At 37.3% G+C, this 20,446-nt stretch overlaps 1 protein-coding gene and 1 long non-coding RNA gene across 10 annotated transcripts in view; one reads left to right on the top strand and one right to left on the bottom strand.

Annotated features, from left to right (window-relative positions):
- Cd36 (CD36 molecule) overlaps positions 1-20,446 on the top strand; it is a 48,839-nt gene that overhangs the window by 4,556 nt on the left and 23,837 nt on the right. For 2 of the 9 annotated variants that reach the window (XM_013121099.3, XM_013121098.3), the window contains exons 3-4: positions 16,987-17,072; positions 17,571-17,772. In XM_013121099.3, coding sequence (XP_012976553.1) covers positions 17,653-17,772 — 120 coding nt within the window. In that variant the 5' untranslated portion in view covers positions 16,987-17,072; positions 17,571-17,652. Of the gene's footprint in view, positions 1-4,409; positions 4,506-9,270; positions 9,558-12,141; positions 12,167-16,986; positions 17,073-17,521; positions 17,773-20,446 lie in introns of those variants that run through there. The other 7 variants (XM_040735119.1, XM_040735118.1, XM_013121094.3 and 4 more) reach the window with 6 other exon arrangements.
- LOC121135826 overlaps positions 1-20,446 on the bottom strand; it is a 52,362-nt gene that overhangs the window by 26,341 nt on the left and 5,575 nt on the right. The gene's annotated exons all lie outside the window — the stretch shown is intronic.

The raw sequence follows: 20,446 nt of genomic DNA, 5'->3' as shown, positions 1-20,446 counted from the left end.
ACAAATATTTTTCTCTTTTTCTTCTGTTGTTAAAAAGGAAAAACATTATTCCAAACAGATTTCTTGACTATACCAGGAGAAATATATGATACTTTACAAATTAGTTGGGTTTTGTTGTTGTTGTTTAAGTACACTTGATCAGGCTAAGGAAGTTCCCTGTGCAAGCAAAGGGACTGCAGTTCACATCCCCAGAACCCATACAAAAGTCAGCACAATGGTTCACATTGGTAATCCAAAAACTAGAGAATAAGAGATAGGCATATCCATGCAGTGTTCTGCAGCCAGACTAGCAGAGTCCAAGAGCTCCAGATTCAATGAGAGACCTTCTCCAAAAAAATGATGTGGAGATCAATAGAGGAGGACACAAACATCAGCCTCTGGCTTACTATCACGTGAAGGGGAACCTGCAGGTACACATGCCCACATACAAACGCACACTTTTAAAAAGCAATGCTTTTTGTTTTGTTGGTTTTCTGAGACAGCATTTCTCTGTGCAGCCCTGGCTATTCCGGAACTTTTTCTGTAGGCCAAGCTGGCCTTCAAAGTACAGAAATCTGCATGCTACTGCCTCTAAAGTTCTAGGATTAAAAGCATGCACCTCTCCTGAAAAAAAATAAATTTTTCAGGCTACTTCTCTACACAGTGTCTAAGGTCATCTATTCAAGATGACTTCCAGAAGAGAAAGTTCTCATTACTTTATGAAAGGTCTGAAGATATTAATCTGAAAAAATGTTATCATCTTTTATCTAGAAAAATCTCAGATACTGAAGTCTTTTTTAAAGGTCATGACTCACTGAATATTCAAATATATTGAGTAAATGGTCAAATGTATTGATTAAACTTTTTAAACTTCATTTTTATATATTAAAGTAAATTCTTCAGAATACATTCATGTACTAGGTTATTCTAAAGTAGATTACAGGCCATTAATTCATTTTAATTTTATTTATGTAGGTTTAGATGAAAATGGAATATCTGAGCTAGTCATGGACACTCATTTTATCCACAGAAAGAAAAGTTTTTTCCTATCATTAATTTGCACCAAAATACACAAAAGAAAACATTACCAAAGTAGTTCCCTCCACCCAAAAGATGGAGCAAATAAGCCAGAGAATGATCAGCAAATAACACAAATTTATTTTCATGTTCAATTTTTAATTTTGATCATTTGAAGAATTTCATACTTTTTTAGAAATGAGGGTCACGTTGGAGGTCAAGAGAGGAGGCAATAAAATAAGAGGCGGTTTTGCCTAAACATGTTTCCCACTATTTGGATAGGGTGGGCTGCCACTGGAAGCCAGATATCAATAAAAACCAGAGACATCTGTTAAGTGAATAAAATGAGCATGTCTAAAAAAGGAGTCAAGGACTACAGGAATTTACAGTTTCCTTTAATTAAGAGTTTGTGCTCATGTATGTGGAACTGTAATGTATTGTTTTAGGTGAAAACCCACATTCACATCTTAAAAACAGATGTCATTTTGAAAGAAAATTCAATGCAAAACAAGATAGCAAATAGACAAAAATAAAAGAGGAACACAGTGAATGTCAGGCAGCTAAGGAGGCAAAGGACAAGAAGGAGCAATGGCCCTTCTGGAAACTATCTGTGGAATCTGTCTTCTGGGATACTCATCTTCATGTCTTTTAATAAAATGTAACTATCATTTTTTACAGATTTATTTCACTTCAAAATTTTACTTTCCTTCATCCTCTTCCCTCCAACTAGTGTTATTATCAAACTTTCCCCAAGGAGTTATTGAAAATGAGAGGAAAAACAGGCCTAGCAATGACCTTGGATCACATCCAGAACATATTTTTAGTTCTTAGAACACATGGAGGATGTTGCTACAAGCCTTATACATAGAGCTTGGAAAGACATATTACATCCTTAACTTATCCATTTTGAACAGCAGAGCACTATCTTGCTAAGAAAGACAGTATTATAGAGTACTAAAGTGTATTCTGATTCTATGAGCATCTTACCTTATACTTTCACCCATGGGCTGTATGGCTTAGAGAACAGAATGGTTATTAGGGTGGTATGCTAACTCCAGCTAAGAGAATGCAGACTTCCAGAGCCAGAAAACAGAGCTGTGCTATGAATGTCCTACATGAACTTTGTTCTCCTCAAGTAGTGCAAAATCACAGAACCTGCTCACTAGTGGAGTCATTTGAAGGTGACATCCCACAAGGTTCCACATCCTACTACTGTTTACTTAAGTTATACCTGGGTACAAAGGAGAGAAGTTACATGTAGGAGTGTGGAAGGAACAGTCACAATGAGATTGACAGACACTGGTGTAAAGACATGGTTCACAATGACTACCCCAAAAAGACAGAAAGATTATTCTCTGCAGCCCACAAGGTGACATGCCCAACTCACTGTCGTTGCTCAATAATGGGAAGCAAACATTAATGCTGCTGCCATGGAATCAGTGCAATGAATGAGTTAGTTAAACATTTGTTATCCACTGCTTAATTGTGGAGAATTCAAAGTGAACATTTCTTCTTCTGCTCTGTAAGGTTTGAGATTCTTGCACGCCAGCAGATAACACCTAGGCAATGGGAGGGAGGGTTCTGTATTTTAGGGTCAATCTAAACTTAAGATCTGTGTCACTTGCGTCATTGTGTCATGTGCAACATATCCTGGTCGCCTGCCACCTCTCAGTCTTCTAGTGTCTGATGTTTTCTAGGGAGTATTTGTAAAAACATGAAACAAAGACATCTAAAATTTTCAAGGCATTCCAAGAAAAGCATTTCCTTCTGCAGATTTTATGACATATATGATAAACATTCTATGTACTTTATATATTTGCACAACAAAGTTTCATCATTATAGCATATATATCTCTATAGTTTGCAGATTATTTGATTACACTTTGTTGAAACTGAAAAATTCTTGGAGTATAAGATGTTCCCACTTTTAATGTTATGGATGGTTAAAAATCTCAAGCACACTTTTTTTCTAAGATTTATGTATTTTGTATGTATGACTGTTTTGGTTGCTTATATGTATTGCACCATGTATGTGCCTGGTGCACATGGAGGATAGAAGAAGGTATCAGATCTCTTGGAGCTAGAGTTTTGGCTGGTTGGGAACTACCATATAGGTGCTAGGAACCAAGCCTGGATACTCTGCAAGAACAGTAAGTGCTCTAAACTGTTGAACCAACTTCTTAGTCCCCTAAGCATAATATCTTAAGCTCTCTGGGATTTGGTTTGAGAAGTCGAAGATTCTTGAAAGACATAAGATGTTGTTTTTCTAACACAAATAGATCTTGAAGAGCCAATTTGGAGAAACGAGGCTTTATGGCACTGTCAGATTGCTTTATATATAAAACAACTACCTGGTGTTGCCGTGTCACTTAGAGGCAGTGTTTATGCCAAGTGGTTCTTTGAATGTCAGAGCAGGGGGCTCACACGTCAAAAGGCCTCAAAGACACATTATTTTCTATGTGGTGAAATGTGAAATAAGCTATTGTTATGTCAGATGCTTCTTGGAATACATCTCCCTCGGCTTTACAAGGAAGTCTAATTAATTTTCCATCCATGGCCTCAGGAACAGTCAGTGATTCTGCTTCTGTGCCAGTATATGTATTTAACTCTTTCAGAAACCAAATGCTGTTCTTGAGTCACTAAATAGAAGACACAAGTATCTATGTCATCTATGCATTTTTGTTTTCTTTTTTAACACAGACTGGTCAGTCTCATTAAGCATACTTCATAAATGGAACAAAGTCGTCATGTCTGATGTTTAAGTCAAAACTGCAGACATTTCTGTTTGAATGCATTTATCATGTACTTCCAGTATATTACTGTTTAAACAGCATAAAAATTTGTGGTGATGTTTTAGAATCAAAAAGCATGTTATTTTGTATAGCACAAGGGCCAGTAGAGAGGAAACTGTTCATTTTTTCCTAATGCACATTCAACTTCCTTTTTAACACCTCACTCTAGGAACTCTGCTGTAGCCCGGGTCTGTTAAATTTGTTTGTTCTCAATTATAATGAATAGCCTGACTTTCTACCACCCTGTAAACCTTCATGTTAACTAACTGAGTGAAACTTTCCTCTTTTTTTCTTATTTATTGCATACTCAATGCTTGGTTTAGCTATTAATTGGGGCTGAGTCCTGCTATTTTAAAGCAGTGTGCTTGGAAACAGTTGTTTCACCTGAATAGTTTTTCCTTTTCTCCTTATGATCTCCCATGTAGCATGTGAACAAATAAGGCATCCTGACAAATTATGCTGATATTAACATTTCCTTAGGCTTTTCCCCCATAGTTTAAACATTGCCTTTCGTTTTCCTCTCCATAGAGAGTTAAGTCATGTTAGCAAACTGTTCACGTAAGAACTAGGTCTGCCAATACTCTCCATTGCTTCATGAGATTTGCATATTGACCTAGCCATGCCCACATGAGAAGTTTCTCCAAAGGCAGAGGTGTTACCTGTTCATTCTTTCTCGTTTAAGCACAGCTCCTACTATGGCTCCTATTAGGCATGAAGGTAAGGTTATTTTTTGGTTTTAATGTGGGATGTTCTGTCACTCTGTCTTATGATACGTGATATGTGAATCATATGATGTAAGTCTACAGCTTGCCTTAGTATGCTGCATTTTGTATTTGAGGGGATCCATGGAATTTTCTTTTGAAAAAATATTAATGTAATTTATATTTTCAACATTTTATTAGAATTACACTACAACACAGGAATGTTCTGTTTATTAATGAAACAAGTGGTAATACCAATAAAGCATGTGTCTAATATCCTTATTAACTAACTAACCTAGAAGTTGTAAAACATAGATGTATTTTCATATTCTACATATGTATGTATATAATAGATATGTGCACAATATATCTGCATGAATAATCTTTACTAGTCTTTGAACAGTAGTATATTATTTCTTTAGTATTACTTTGTTAATCAATGTTTTGATATAATCTATAAGACATTAGAATGCTCTGTAAAGAGAAGCTTTTTCCTTGAGAGGAGCCTTCCCTCCAGCCTGGTTCTAGAGCTGCATCAGTCCCAAATAAACACACAGGAGGCTATATTCATTATGAAGCTGTTGCCCTTGCTTGTTTCTTACTGGCTAGCTCTGACTTAAGTAATTACCCCATAATTGTTAATCTAAGTATTTCTCTTACCGGAGAATAGTTCTGGGCTTCCTACCCCATGGTGGTTACATCTTGCCCTGTTGTGTTTCTCCTACCCAGAGTCCTTCTGGACTCCTAGTCCCTCCTATCTAGATTCCCTATTGACCAGACAGTGCTTTATTGACAAATGCACAGGACTTCCCCAACAGAATGCAATTTTATCTTACTTGATTCTTAATACTTGTTCATTGTTTGTAATGTGTATACATAGTTTTCTTCCTAATGTCAGATCATTTTGATTTTATTCTATTTGTAAACATGTACTTTGAATAGAATATATGAAGGTACTAATAACATATTTATCATTTATTTTATTCAATGTATTATCATTGTGTATTATGGGGATGTAGCATCTGTGTGCCATGGCTCATGTGGGGGTCAGAGGGTGGCTTTTGGCTGTTTGTTTCCGACTTCCACCAAAGACTTCAGGGATTAAACTCCCTTACTTAGGGTGCATTGTAAGTGCTTTTACCCATAAGTCATTTAGCAGACCTATTCACCATTTCTTCCCCAGGAAAAGGATTTAATCTATGTTTAGGCCAACATTACCCTGGAGACTTTATAATTTTCTGAAGACTCTAGTAAAATGACAAGATGGGCAACTGAAAGAATGTAATTGAAGAAGACCAATGTCTAGCAAATAGTAAATGCCAAATGTGTTTGCAACTATTTTAATATTAAGAATTTTTGTTGCCTTTGCAATCTAAAATTATACTCAAAGTCATACAGAAATGTCACCTTTCACTTGAAGTATCAGAGAAACAACTTAGATTCCCTAAACAGTTGTCAGCAGTTGTGAATTGCCAACCACCTACATTTTTACATAAACATACGTTTTAAAAGTTATGTCAATCATATGATTTTCATTCTGCTTGAGGGTGTAGGTTATATGGACTTCCTTCTCTATCAGTGACACGATGACTATGTCTTGTTCGGTTTCAGATCCTATTGTGAATAAAGTGGGAATCAGACGTGAGTCATGTGACCCCTCTTCTAGAATTCTTGTAATGCATCTGCCATCTGCCTCTCAAATATGTCCTAATATTTTTGTTACCCAACGTGTTGCACTTCCTCTTTTCACAAGAGTTGAAGTGCATGAATCACCCACCTATCAGCACTGCCATGAAGGCGTTTTAAAAAGTCATAGACGGCTGGGGAAAGCATACCATTTTTGTAACCTTAAAGCAAAGAGTAAGAAGAATCACAACTATAACATAACCTTTAAGAGAAAATGACAGGAAGTTAATGAATAAAATACTAGTGTGAAAAGATTTTCTGCTTCCCTACATGTATAACTTGGCAAAACTGCAGTATAAAACAAACAAAATTGGACCATAGTGATTGTTATTTAATGCCTGATGCACACTCAAGTTAATTCTTTTTTTTTTTTTTTGGTTTTTACGAGACAGGGTTTCTCTGTATTGTTTTTGAGGCTGTCGGTCCAGCCCGGCCTCGAACTCACAGAGATCTGCCTGCCTCTGCCTCCCCAGTGCTGGGATTAAAGGCGTGCGCCATCACCACCCGGCTCTCAAGTTAATTCTTATCTAGAAAGAATAAGATGCAAACATATCTGACTGGGTTCCCTTAGCAATAAGGCTTCCCAAGGAATTGAGCCTCAGATCACATACATCCATTGATGTTTCTATTGTACCGTTCATATCTGTTTTATTATTGCTGCAGTGGATATCTATAAGGCTAAGTGTACTTCATAGAGAACACATCAGCTACAAATACTGTTAAGTGATCTTTAAGTATGAAATTCTAGGCCTGTTGAGATAGCTCAGCCCATAAAGAGCTTGAGGATCTGAGTCCCATTCCCAGAATCCACATTTATTTTTCATTTTTCAAACCAGTTTGCCCTCCCTCCTCTCCTCTCACTTCCTCCTATCCCACACCTATCCTCTCCTCCGCCATCTCCATTTAGATAGGGTAAGGCCTCCCATGGGAATCAACAAAGCACAGCATGTTAAGCTGAGGCAGGACCAAGTTCTTCCCCCTGCATCAAGACTGAACAAGGCAGCCCACAATAGGAAATAGGCTCCAAAAATCCAGTTCATGCATCAAGGACAGGTCCTGGTCCCACTGCTAGGGGCCCCACAAAAGACCAAGCCACGAAATTGTCTCCCAGATGCAGAGGGTCTAGGTCAGTCTCATGTTGCCTCCCTAGCTGCCAGAGCAGATTCCATGAGCTCCCAGAAGCACTTGTCAGCTGTCTCTACAGACACCCCCATCACAATCCTGACCACTCCCACCTCCCACCTCCACATACAAACTTTTTTTTTTTGGTTTTTACGAGACAGGGTTTCTCTGTATTGTTTCAGGGGCTATCGGTCCAGCCCGGCCTCGAACTCACAGAGATCTGCCTGCCTCTGCCTCCCGAGTGCTGGGATTAAAGGCGTGTGCCAACGCCTGGCCACATACAAACTTTCAAGTGATTTACGGCTCTGGTTGTAATTTCTTGACATTCATGTTGTAAATTTTATCCACTCTGTGCTTCTTCAGTCTTGAATAGCAAGGTCCTTGGGAGCTGTTGGCTATGAGACTGAGAATTCACCGGTGTCACCTCAGGGTGTAAATTTGATTGTTTAGTGTGTTCAATGGAATGTGTGTCATTTTGCTCTCCAGAGACAGCCAGAAGATGAGGACAACATTAAACTGCTGATTTAAAAACGATCAGGGTGGATGCAGTGTTCAGTTAGGCATCGATTTTCTGGAAGTATCTTTTTGTGTTGGTGTTGATATTGTTAGTGTTCAATAGTCCCTTTAAGACAGACGTCATCTGCCTTTGTGCTGAAAAGCTATTTTGAGATTGGCATGTTGGTATTTTACACATGAGAATTAAATTTGGGAAAAAAGTGTTTGCATCAAAAATAATGAAGTTCATAGTATATATTCAGAAAATATGTATTCTCAATCAAAATAGTTACTGAGCTATTTTTTTCCTCCCTTGTCATTTTATGAAATGGAGATAACATGGTAACAGTTATAAGAGGATTGCCTAAAGTTTCCTTTCCTAGAATCTCTAAGTAAATCTTTGGAAATGAAAAGGATAATTTATATTGAGGTTACACAAGATCGTTTCAGCTTTCTCCCCAAATAAGAGGTCTGAAATCAAAGTGAAAATCTCAACAAACCTGAAGTCTTTCAATGGCCTCTTGTTAATAGTTAAATAAATGTATCATTGTATTGATACAGTCACCCTGGAAAACTTAGCAAAGCTTAATATGAAGAAAGAATTTGTGGTTTTTCTCCAGGCTTATTTCACTACATTAAGTGTGACATGCCCACAGGAGGCAATGGACAAAATCTAAGGCCAAGGACTGAACTTAAACCCTAGCCTAAATATATCCCTGCCCATGCTTCTTAGGTAGCTTAGCTGCAGGAGAGACTTGGAGATGGTTTTCTAGTGAGCTTCCCAGTTCTACACCAGAGTAACCTTCTGTAGGTGTTCCCTGTCAGATCCTGGGACCTCCTGAGAGTCCTCTTTATTTTGAGGGTCTTGCTTTTCCCAAATTGCAAAGTTTTCTGTTCAGTTAGGCACAAATACAACTACGTCCACTGAAGGTGACTAAGGTACATATACATTTTGCAATGAGGCACCATGCTCGGTACTAATTCGATCTGTGTGTTTCTTGCTTCTTGTTAGTTCTATTTTTGATAAAGATATTAAGAGTTTTGTTTGTTTGTTGGTTTTCTTTTTTTGAGGCTCATTTCACTGTTCTCATGGATTTCAGCAAAAATTAACAACAAAAATGATAAATAATTATGAACTTCCAGCTAGAACAATGGGCCATTTCCTTTCATAAAGTCTGTTTGTCAACCGTGTTGATTGACAGAGTTTTCAATTATTTTCTAACTTATTAGTTTGAATGCATTTCAAGTTCCTGCTCTGTAGTATAGAAAAGTATTCTTCGTTGTGTTTTATGAGCTGAGATTTGCTAGCTTGGTTGTGACAGGCCAGTGAGTTCCCTAATTTACTTTCTACTCTATTTCAGTCCAGCATCTGGAATAATGATTGCACTTGAAAACAAAGTATGGAGGGAGTGACTCTCTGACTTACTCAGTTCCTTTTGGTTCTCTGCCCTCTGACTTACTTGCATGGGAATATAGCCAAAAAAAAGGGGGGATATAGGTGATGGGTCTTCACCATAAATAGACCCCTGTGAGCTAACCAGCTTAACTAGCTGTGTGATGTGTGGCTTTTTTTTTTTCAATTCCCCTGGCAACAAACCACAAACTGGGATCTGACACTAAGTTGTTCTAAAGCTCATTTCAACCCTCACACACATACGTAAGGAGGAGCTGGGCCTAGGGCTCTTCCACTGAGGACCTTCTCTTCTTACAGCTGCTTTCTGAAACGAGTGGAGCAACTGGTGGGTAGTTCCATAGCCTTCCAAAGGTAAGTCATATAGTTTTGTCTTCTTGAAATTAAAAAAATGAAAATTTTTTATCTTTCAAATGATAAATGATGATAATATCTAAAGGCAATTTTTATACCAAAAAAGTGAAAAAGACAAAGTAAAGTCAGTGCTGTCTTAAAATTTTCTAGGCTTCCTTTCAAAATGATTGTGCTGTTTACCAATATTCCTACTTTTTTTTTGCTTTATAGTATTTAAATTGTGTTAGTGGCTAATGACATTTTAATATATGACTCTTGATATTATGTGTATTTATCAACATTAATTTGTCAATATTTGAATTATCTATAACCTAATTTGAGTTATATTCAAGCGTTAAATATATTTCCCATAAATTATGTTGAGGAACATTTTTAATGAACACCATAAAGTGAGATTGATTTTTATAAATGTCTTGTACATCTTATGCCAAAAGTTGTATGCAGTTTGCTAACTATTTGTTACTTTTCAGTGCCATTACCTTGCTGAATTTTCAGTGTACAATTTTTTGGTGAACTTGATTTTTCTCTACATTATTAGGAGCAATACATGTATTAAACATTTATTTACCAAGTACTTTTCTTTAATGAACACAGATATTTTATTGTCTAGTAGGACCGGGTTACTTCAAACAATGACTTACTGTTTAATTACTATATATTAGAATGCAACTTAGTATGAAATATAAAAATAAAAAGGAAAATTATTGCCTTTGAAAATTCAAAAAATGTTTCAAATATTAGGAAGTTATTTCCCTAAGTCATAATTATGAGTTAAAATAATAGATAACTTATTCCAGATAATTTGAATATCTAATTAAATAGCCTTGTAAATACATGGCATAAATTCTTTACAATAAATTTGAACTGTTTTTGAAAATGTAAGACTTTTCAGTTCTTTCTTATATGATTTTAAGTTGCTAATGTTCCTTAATTTTTTAAATGCTGTATATACTGTATTGTAAATAAGTGAGAATAAAGCTTTTAACATATTTTACTAGTTGCTATTTCAGAGTCTATAAATGAACATTAATGCAAAAATTCTTTCTACCAAAATCATTATTAAAACAGAACAATGAAACAAAATCAGATTATTAGATAACAGGGTGGCCTGGAAAAATATTAAAGTTAACAATGCGAGTGGTATTTGTACAGTATGTACTTAAAATGTTGGAATTCATTTTGAAAATAATAGTTGTTAATCTTACCTTTAATGAAATGTGTTTATTTTCAAACAATTTGAATAAACTTGTATTTTTTGCTCATTTTGTTCTTGATTTTCTGAAGAAACCAATTATGCTACTATTTTGTGATTTAATCTAAGATATTATAGTTATTTTATTAAGACATTCAAGTTGTGGTCTGAGTGAGTGACTAGACTACATAAGCATTTGAAATTTGAAAGTATTCATGATATTTTATATAATCACATTTAGTGGAATTTTCTAAATCATGTCATCAGGCAGCATGAAATAGTTATTGCTACATTATAGCTGCTTAAAATAATATTGCATAACACTTTAAACTCACTGCATAAAACTAACTTCTTATGGTGGGATTATTTATACCTTATCAGATTTGATTTTATTGAACACTTGCAATCTTGTATAATCTATTACAAACTCAGAGAAAACAGAGTCAGAAACTAATTTATGCAAACCTATTAATGAATAAATATTTCCTAATTTCATATCTTAAAAACCCTGAATATCTTGTAGTGATATTCTAACTCTAGTAGAATTTGGGGAAGAGAAAGAAACAGTATTGGCATTCCTATCTAAGCTTAAATTATTAACACTATTTTTACCAATGGCTTGTATTCATAGTCTCACTTCATTTCTATGGTTAAAGCAGACAGAATCCATGGCATTGTTATGTCAGTCCATTGCTAACAATTTAGGGACTCAGGTTACAGAAGTCATAAAAACTTTCCCAGGCTTAGGGAAGCGTGTGATACCCTGGATCCTACACTGTGCATTCTTGGAATTTGTTACTCATTGAAGAAATATTCCTGTTATTAAGTTTAAGTCAGTGTGTCTTAAAGAATCACTTGGGACACGGACTTTGGACTCCCATAGAACAATGTGAGGTGCACTCTCACCCTGAACTCTTGGGGAAGGGTCTAGGCCCTGCCCTATATGAAATGACAGACTATGGACACCCCCATGGAGGGCCTCACCCTCCCTGGGGGAATGAGGGGATAACGGGGGGGTTGGGGGGGTGGCATGGGAGGAGGGGAGGGAAAGGGAGAGGGACCTGGAACTGACTTGTGAAGCAACCTTGTTTCTTATCTAAATTTAAACTGGAAAATAAAATTTAAAAAAAAGAATCACTTGAAGCCTGTAGTACTTCCTGGTTATAACTCTAAAAGACCTACTTACTTTTTGCAAGATTTGGTCTATCATCTTTATTGTACAATTACTTTATTATTTACTTAAGATTGTCACCAAGACAAGTTTTCATTGCAATTTGATAAGTTTAAGTGAAATGATTCATTAACATTCTAAGTTCCTGTCCATTTATTTGCTGAAATGTTTGCCTGCATATACTCTACTAGGATTCAAGAGGCATATGAGAACAAAGAAAGATTCTGATGACTTCAGTAAGAAAAGGTATTGAAGATCATCTTAGCCGGATAGTTCTAAATTTTCTGCAGAACCCTTGAGTTCTGCAGTGATTGGTTAGAGCCCCTTAGAGGTACAGATGAAAACAAGGACATTGCTTTTCCCATCTAACATTTAGTTCTTCTCTGAGCTTTTGTTTAATACCAAGACGTGCAATTTAACTACAGAGTTCTATTTCTACACATAAGTTTATAGAGGTCATCCTTAGGTCTTGTGTTTCAGCATGATCAAGTATTACCAGATAACTTAAGCCCTTTGTGTTAGTTTGGATTTGAGCGCATATGCTGTGTTTATATAGAATTATGACTTTACAGATACCACTAGACATGGTGGAGAGTAAATGAGTGAAAAGGACATAATAAAATTTGAAAGCTCCTGAACTCATATTCATCCTGCCTTCAACAAATCACCCCTTGTGGTATTTTCACAATAGGTTATATTGGGTAGGTGCTGTTCTTTTCTTGGGTAGGGAAGATTCGCCATGAGGAGAATGGCAGTTTTTGCAGAGCTGTGTGGCCTTATTTCTTTTACTAAAAAAATGGGAGAAGCATCACATGGAATGGAAACTTGTATGTTAGTAGATGACAAAAATGATAAAACCCTTTGTCCCAGTCTGATTCTGAAACATTTTCACATTTTACTGTTCACATCTCAGGAAGTGTTACCTGTGGGCTATGCCTTTTCTGGGTTGAGTTTCCGAGGGAACACAGCATGATGCACACATGGGAATAATTAGAGATTCTCGGGAGAATTTGCTGTATTGTTTGGCCTATTTGCCAGGGAGGCTGCTTATAGCCCATCCTCAGGCTATCTGCAGTCTCTCAGTTTCTATTAGCTTTCCCACTTAGTGCTTCAAAGTTCATGAGAGAAACATTCTGACAATGGGAAAAGGAAAAAAGAAGAGCATTTCCCTTGTTTCTTTTAAAGACATTGAAAACTATAGAATCCACTCATGCATCCAGGAAGAGAAATCTGTATGTATTTTACACGCCATATATGAGAGACCAGCTGATCCATGCTAGAAATGAGACTGGTTTGTAGCTAGTAACATTTTAAAGCCTGCATCTTGTTGCCTGTCCTTCTCTAGATTAGTCCAAGGAATTCTCTGTTCCTGGTTATTCTTTGCCTTCTAAATTTCAGTACTTAAATCCAAAAATAATTTATTGCAAATAACATCTTCACTAAAGAATGAATTTTAGTAAAGTTAATCTAAAATTGAAAATAAAATGACCTATTGTAAAATATTAACAACTGTGAAACTGAGAAAATATAATTTCATCAGGCCCAAATTTTGTGTTCTTTATTATCTAAATTGACAGATAGTTGCTAAAAAAAAGAAAGAAAAAGACTATGCTTTCTCTGGAGATAGATATGGATGGCCAAGCTTCTGGTTAGAATATGCTCACCTGAGTATTTGTGAAACACATTCTGTTTTATTTCATGTACTGTGACAGAACTGTATGGTTACACATGAATTCCTCTTTACTCAAAACGTAAAGGCACTAAATGACAACTAGTGAACCCAAGTAACATGTATCTTTCCTATTTTAGGGCAAATTCAGAAAATGTACTACCACACAGTACAATGATAATGAATCACTCATTAAAAACACGAACTGGTAGGCAAGCTAATCGCTTCCACTTTGTCAAATATATCAGCACATAGTTGAAGGCATGTAAGATAAATAATTACATTAAGATTTAACTATTGCAGGCCGTTGGTGGCGCACGCCTTTAATCCCAGCACTCAGGAGGCAGAGGCAGGATCTCTGTGAGTTCGAGGCCAGCCTGGTCTACAGAGTGAGTGCCGGGATAGGCTCCAAAACTATACAGAGAAACCCTGTCTTGAAAAATCAAAAAAGATGTAACTATTATTCAAAAAGCATATTCATTGATACTTCTGTTTTCTAAGAATTCTTACTGTACACCAGTGTGATGTGTGCACATTTTCCATTCAGTTTGAAGCAGATAGAAGCTCAGACCATGCCCACACCTATCTATTACAAAACACACTGAAGATTGATATCTATGCATTGCAGACCAGGTATTCTTTCTTGGATGCTATGGTAGATTCTGTATAGTTTTCCATCTCCTATAGAAACTTTTTCCTGTCATGCATTGTGATACTCAATAAGGAAGACTGTTCTGAAAATATATATTCCCAAATGTATTTTAACAAGGGATGATTATGTGTACCTCTAGTTCATAAGCAGTAATACAATTTTAAGGTCATTTTATACTCTACTTGTCAGAATTTGAAATGGTTTTACTGAATAATTTATAATATCTAGCATTTATTTCCTGATGCGTGCGCGTGCGTGTGTGTGTGTATGTGTGTGTTTGTGTGTGTGTGTAAAACTTGAAGGGTTCAATTCTCTCTTTGTGCTTTGTAGATGCCAAGGATTTGACTGTAAACTTGGCAACTAGCATGCCTATATACTGAGCCATCTCGCTGCCCCTAATTTAATGATGTTCATATGGGCATTAAATAACTTTTCAGAAGCAGGAACTCAATACATGTGCCTACTTAGATTTCATTTATATTTGCCAAAGTCTACAGCAACAGGATTTCCTGTCCCAGTGCTATGACTGTGGGTCACAGCAGTAGAGGCACATTTTTTTCATTATATTTTATTATATATTTTTAGGAAAAAGCTTGCCTCACATGTCAATCCCAGCTCCCTCTCCCTCTGCTCCTCCTGCACCCCCACACCATCCTCCCCAGCCTCCCACCCTATCCCCACTCCCTTCCACATGGGGATATCCAGAGTCTGTCATTTCACTCAGGGCAGGGTCCTGGCCCTCCCTCAAGAGTCCAGGCTGAGAGAGCATCCCTCTTTGTGGAATGGACACACAAAATCCATCTGTATGCCAGGGATAAACACTGATCCACTGCCCAGGGTCCCATAGGTTGTCCAGGCCTCCTCACTGACTCTCACATTAAGGGGGTCTGGATCAGTCCCATGTTGGCCTCCCAGCTGTCTGTCTGGGGTCCATGAGCTCCCCCTTGTTCAGGTCAGCTGTTTCTGCTGGTTTCACCAGCCCATTCTTTACCCCTTTGCTCATCACTCCTCCCTCTCTGTAACTGATATTTCAGGGGTTCAGTTCAGTATTTAGCTGTGGGTGTCTGCCTCTGCTTCCATCAGCCACTGAATGAAGATTCTAGAATGGCGTATAAGGTAGTCTTCAAACTCATTATCAGGGAGGGACAATTTAGGAGATCAGCCCTCTGTCAGATATGAGGTTACGGTTAGGGTTACTCTATCGCCATATATAAAAGTTAAGTCCAAATGGATCAAAGTCCTCAGCATAAATCCAGTCTCACTGAAACTCGTAGAAGAGAAAGTGGGAGGTACTCTTGAGTGAATTGGCACAGGAGACCACTTCCTGAACATAACACCAGTGGAAGCACAGACACTGAGGTGGACAATTAACAAATGGGACCTTCTGAAACTAAGAAGCTTCTGTAAGGCAAAGGACACAGTCAAAAAGACAAAAAAGGCAGTCCACAGGATGGGAACAGATATTCACTAACCCCATATCTGACAAATGGAGACACACTTTTTAAGGAAATCCTCTTAACCATTCCCAAGAAGTGTTAGGCAGACAGTGTGTCAGGGGCAAAGGTTCTCTGGATTATCACACTGCTTCGTCATCATAGTCTCTGTGCTTAGTCTCTCAGGAGACAACTGGAGCTCGATGCAAAACGGGTGAAGGATCACTTCTGCTACTTACATAGGAAACCACTGCTTTCACTTCAGATCATATTTGGAATGTTAGAACAGTCGAGATATAGACAGCCCAAATCTAGAAGGAGAGTGAAAGGTCTGGTTTGTCGTAACATCCCCAGTTTCTTATCATCTGCTGCACCAACTGGGTCCCACTGCTGTGACTGCTGCTTCACAGACAGGATTCTTGCTTTACAGCAGGTACTCCCGAATGGTATGGGCTCCTTACAAGTTCTTTGGTGGCTTGAAAAACTAAGTTTCAGAAAAGTCTCAGACTTTGAAGTTATAAGAAGGGAGTGGGGCTATGTGTAAGGAGAATTCCCAGGGTTTACAGAGGGAGCAGAGCTGCCAGGAAAGATTGTGTGCCTTCTGTTTCCTTCATCTTTTTGAAAGATGGCTGTATAGAGAGCGTTGTCAAAATCTCCTCCCTGGACCTCATCTTTTCTCAGCTCTGTAGACATCTGTTCCTCTTGGCTATGGGCATTTTGATGTGAAACAAAGCTGTTATGAGGTCCAAACCATGGGAGACAGCATACTAGGAAAGGTGAAAGATCACAGAATTGTTACTGAGACAAAGTTTGCCTTTTGAATATTAATAAGAATGGCACAACTGTTAATTTTGTTGCAGCAGGATCCAGTGATTCTAAAAATTATTTTCTTCCAATGTTACACAACAACCACATAAAGTATGTTAGCATGTACATCAAGCTGATTGCATGATGTACCTACTAACAATACTACCTTATTTAAAAGAATTGATATGAATACCTACATAGGTTAAAAATGAATGGTACTACAGTTGGTTGTGTAAAAGAATCTTAAAGAAAAACCAAAGAGAAAGCCTAACAGCAAATCTATATACATATAACATATACGTGTGTATTATTCAAATTCCATATCATATATTCTGTCAAAAAATCATTAGTGATAAAATAGTAAACCATATACACTTTGAAAACTTTATTGAAAGTTTTCACTAACTTAACCACTGAAAATAAAATTATTTATTTTTAACATTTACAATTACATTAGATTTATTTTGTGATAATGTGTTGTTCCTTTGCTTTCTTATTCTGACAGGTAGCTGATGAATGATTTGAAGTATTGATTCTTTGTGAGCCTCACCAGACTATTTCTTGCAAAACTGCCATTTGCTCACAAATAAGGTATGTGGTGGTCATTGCTGCGATGGTCAGAAGAAAGGGCACATCAGCCCAGTCACATTTGGTTTGCAGGGGAATCCCTGGCTAAGCCTTTATGGTTCTGTTTTGGTGGAGAAGGCTGATAGGGAGCAAGAGTACAAAGGAGCAGCCCATGCCCCACACTGTGGTGAGGAGTTAAGAAAGAGAGTGCATATGTATGGTTCTGCTTAGATAAGATAATAATATGCTACTCGCTCAGGGAGGAAAATCCAAAACAGGAGAACTCAAAGGGGGAAAAAGTGGTCTCTCTGGTATTTTCTGCGTCTGGCGAGTTTGTAGACATAACTGAAGGGAGAAGGACATAGAGAACCAGCTTGGTGAGCCAAACAAAAAAGATTTGTTGATTATTAGCTGGCAAAAAAAAACCATCTCTTTCGGTGGCATGTTTTCTTTGTACTTTGATCTTTTTGTAGTGATATTTAAGCTCCTGTTTTATGACCTCTTTCTAATGGCATATTCAAGTCGCATAGAAAACACTGCAATCATACCTGGAACGCGGTGAGAAGCAAGTACTACACGTTGATTCTTTTCCTGTACGAGGAAAATGGGCTGTGACCGGAACTGTGGACTCATCGCTGGAGCTGTCATTGGTGCAGTCCTGGCTGTGTTTGGGGGTATTCTCATGCCAGTTGGAGACATGCTTATTGAGAAGACAATCAAAAAGGTACAGGACACTGGGAGAAGCTGTTGTGCATTTACTTATTCTATCACGGCTCTTGTCGTCATAGCTGTTTTCTGTTACCTGGTAACTTTGGGCTTTGAAGGTGATTGTAAACCATTACAGCCTCGCATGACGACTGAGCCTGGGTGAAGCATCACAGTCTAACGTAAAATGAATCCACGTATACTATTTTTTTTGGGTTTTCGAGACAGGTTTTCTCTGTATTGTTTTGGAGGCTGCCCTGGCACTTGCTCTGTACACCAGGCTGGCCTCGAACTCACAGAGATCCACTTGCCTCTGCCTCCCGAGTGCTGGGATTAAAGGCGTAAGCCACCAATGCCTGGCTCCCTATGGATATTCTTATGAATGTAATGTAAATTAGGCAGGGATGTATTACTAATCTTAAATATATCATATTTTGATACACCTTCAGGTTATAGTTATATAGTTTAGTAAAAACAATTACCTTAATGTTTGAAGAGTAAACTGACATGTTTTGGATAGGAATATTGTATTTTATAAGATATTTTTATAAAAGAAGTTTCATTCACTTTAGCGATGAGAAAAATGCATGTAACTATGTGGGTTTACATGTGAAAAAGTATTTTTTATTGAATGGAGACCTCTGGAAAATTCCTCTTTGAAATAAGTATAATAGTCATCACTAATATGTAATCAGCGTTTACTCACCTTAGGATTTGGTTCTCTCTAAATTTAAGGGAAAATGTTATATAGGTATATATCAATGAATTAGAAGTTTAACTCAAATTAGAGTGATTAAAGAAGATGGATATGCTAATAATCATGTCTCACCCTGATTCATTTTAATTAATTTCACATTCAAAGAAATTTTAATGAATTGAAGATACATTATGGAGAAGCCTATCTACTGTCATCCTCTAGGGTAGCTGGGAAATTCAAGTGGTTTCAACAGTTTGGAAATGGAGGTCACAAATGAAATAAAGCAGTCCAGACAAGGCAAAGGCTGGGAAAAGGACTGTTATGAACGTGAGGGCTCCTGCCCTGCCCAGAGGCACCCAATTTCAGTCGAGAAATTATCAACTAATGGTTGCCAAGTGTCATAGCAGGACCACTGACCTCAGCTCCAGATGGGCTTTGATTCTAGCAACCTAGACAGACAGTAACTATACTAAGGAGAGCCGGAGAAATGGATTTGGCATATTAATTTGCACTAGAATTTCCATTATTGCCAAGGACTTTAGTCTCTCATCCATTCTTTAATTTTTGGCACTGCGGCATTCCTTGAGACATAAGCAAATGTCATTTGCGTTTACAGTAGCATTGGCTTAATTGACTTCAAATATATTTATTCACAAGTAGAATTTACTACTTTGTGATTTTGCTTTCTTTCATTAAAAATGCTAAGTCTTCTTTAAGTGGGAAGATACTCTCTCACTGAACTATTTTACTGTCTTCTTACTACGTAGAGTATTTTTTTTATTTTTTACAAGACAGGGTTTCTCTGTATTGTTTTGGAGGCTGTCGGACCAGCCTGGCCTCGAACTCACAGAGATCCACCTGCCTCTGCCTCCCGAATGCTGGGATTAAAGGTGTGCGCCACCACCGCCCGGCTATTACTATGTAGAGTATTTAAGGTAAAAATTCCTATACCTACATACACACACACTATGTTGCTTGATAATTACATAATCATCTTTTCCATTATATTTCTTCAACAGTTTGCAGTTAATGGAAAATGTGTTATACTGTGCAATACAACTATTGAAATATACACACTATTTGCACATTACATATCTTTTCTAATTGAAGCATAGCCCCTTCTATGGGCTTCCCAACTTTCCTTGGTAGTATTGATGGAGAACCACAAGAAGGGTGTGGGTGGGGAGGGAGAGGCTTGCTTAACAGTGCGAGCTGGGACGGCCACTGCCCCAGGCTTTGTGTTTTGTCCCTTGTGATATCCACCTGGATCATCACAGAGCATTGTCTGTGTTAGCGTGTGGACTGGAACTGCCTTTTGAACAAATGGTCTCAATCTTCCAGGACACAGCTTTATAGACTGACATGAACAATATTGAGGCCTGATCTTTTCTTTATGTAACATCATTAATTCACATAAATTTCCCTGAGTGATATGTGATGCTAATATCATTGTATATTAAATCTGAATACTTTTCTGTGAGGTCATAATGAGAACTCATAAAAAAGAGTTTTATCTAATTTGTAGAGTGAATAATTGGAAGGAAAATGAAATTTTTTTCTCAGTCGTGTAATAAATATCTGAAAATATGTGTATCTTGTAGGAGGTCAAATCCTGTTAGAACATAGGATTGAACTTTCTATAATGAAAAGTAAATGTTATGTAGGAAGAAAAACACAGATTATTTGTGAAAATTCAGGAAGACACAGTAAATTTTGTTTGATTTTAAAGAGCTGTATAATTTGAAAAGACCATAAAGGATCGTGTTTAAATTTTCAAAAGGACTCATTAACAGTAAGGGAAAAGCTATTGGTTGCAACTAAACGCAGTGAATAGGGTTAGGCTCAAGATCTATGTGGGAGAAAAGATAGAAAGATTGTGAAGTCAGGTAGTAGATGACTCCAAGGAGCAGCATCCTCAGACACAAGAGGGGACATGCACATATGAAAGCCTACAGAAGACCTGCAAAAATTCAAACTAAACTTAAATTTCATCCCA

This window comes from Mesocricetus auratus, unplaced genomic scaffold (genome assembly GCF_017639785.1).
Source record: "Mesocricetus auratus isolate SY011 unplaced genomic scaffold, BCM_Maur_2.0 Super-Scaffold_100043, whole genome shotgun sequence".
NCBI classification, from domain to species: Eukaryota; Metazoa; Chordata; class Mammalia; order Rodentia; family Cricetidae; genus Mesocricetus; species Mesocricetus auratus.
The sequence above is the reverse complement of the archived record's forward strand: the minus strand, read 5'-3'. Positions and strand labels throughout refer to the sequence as shown.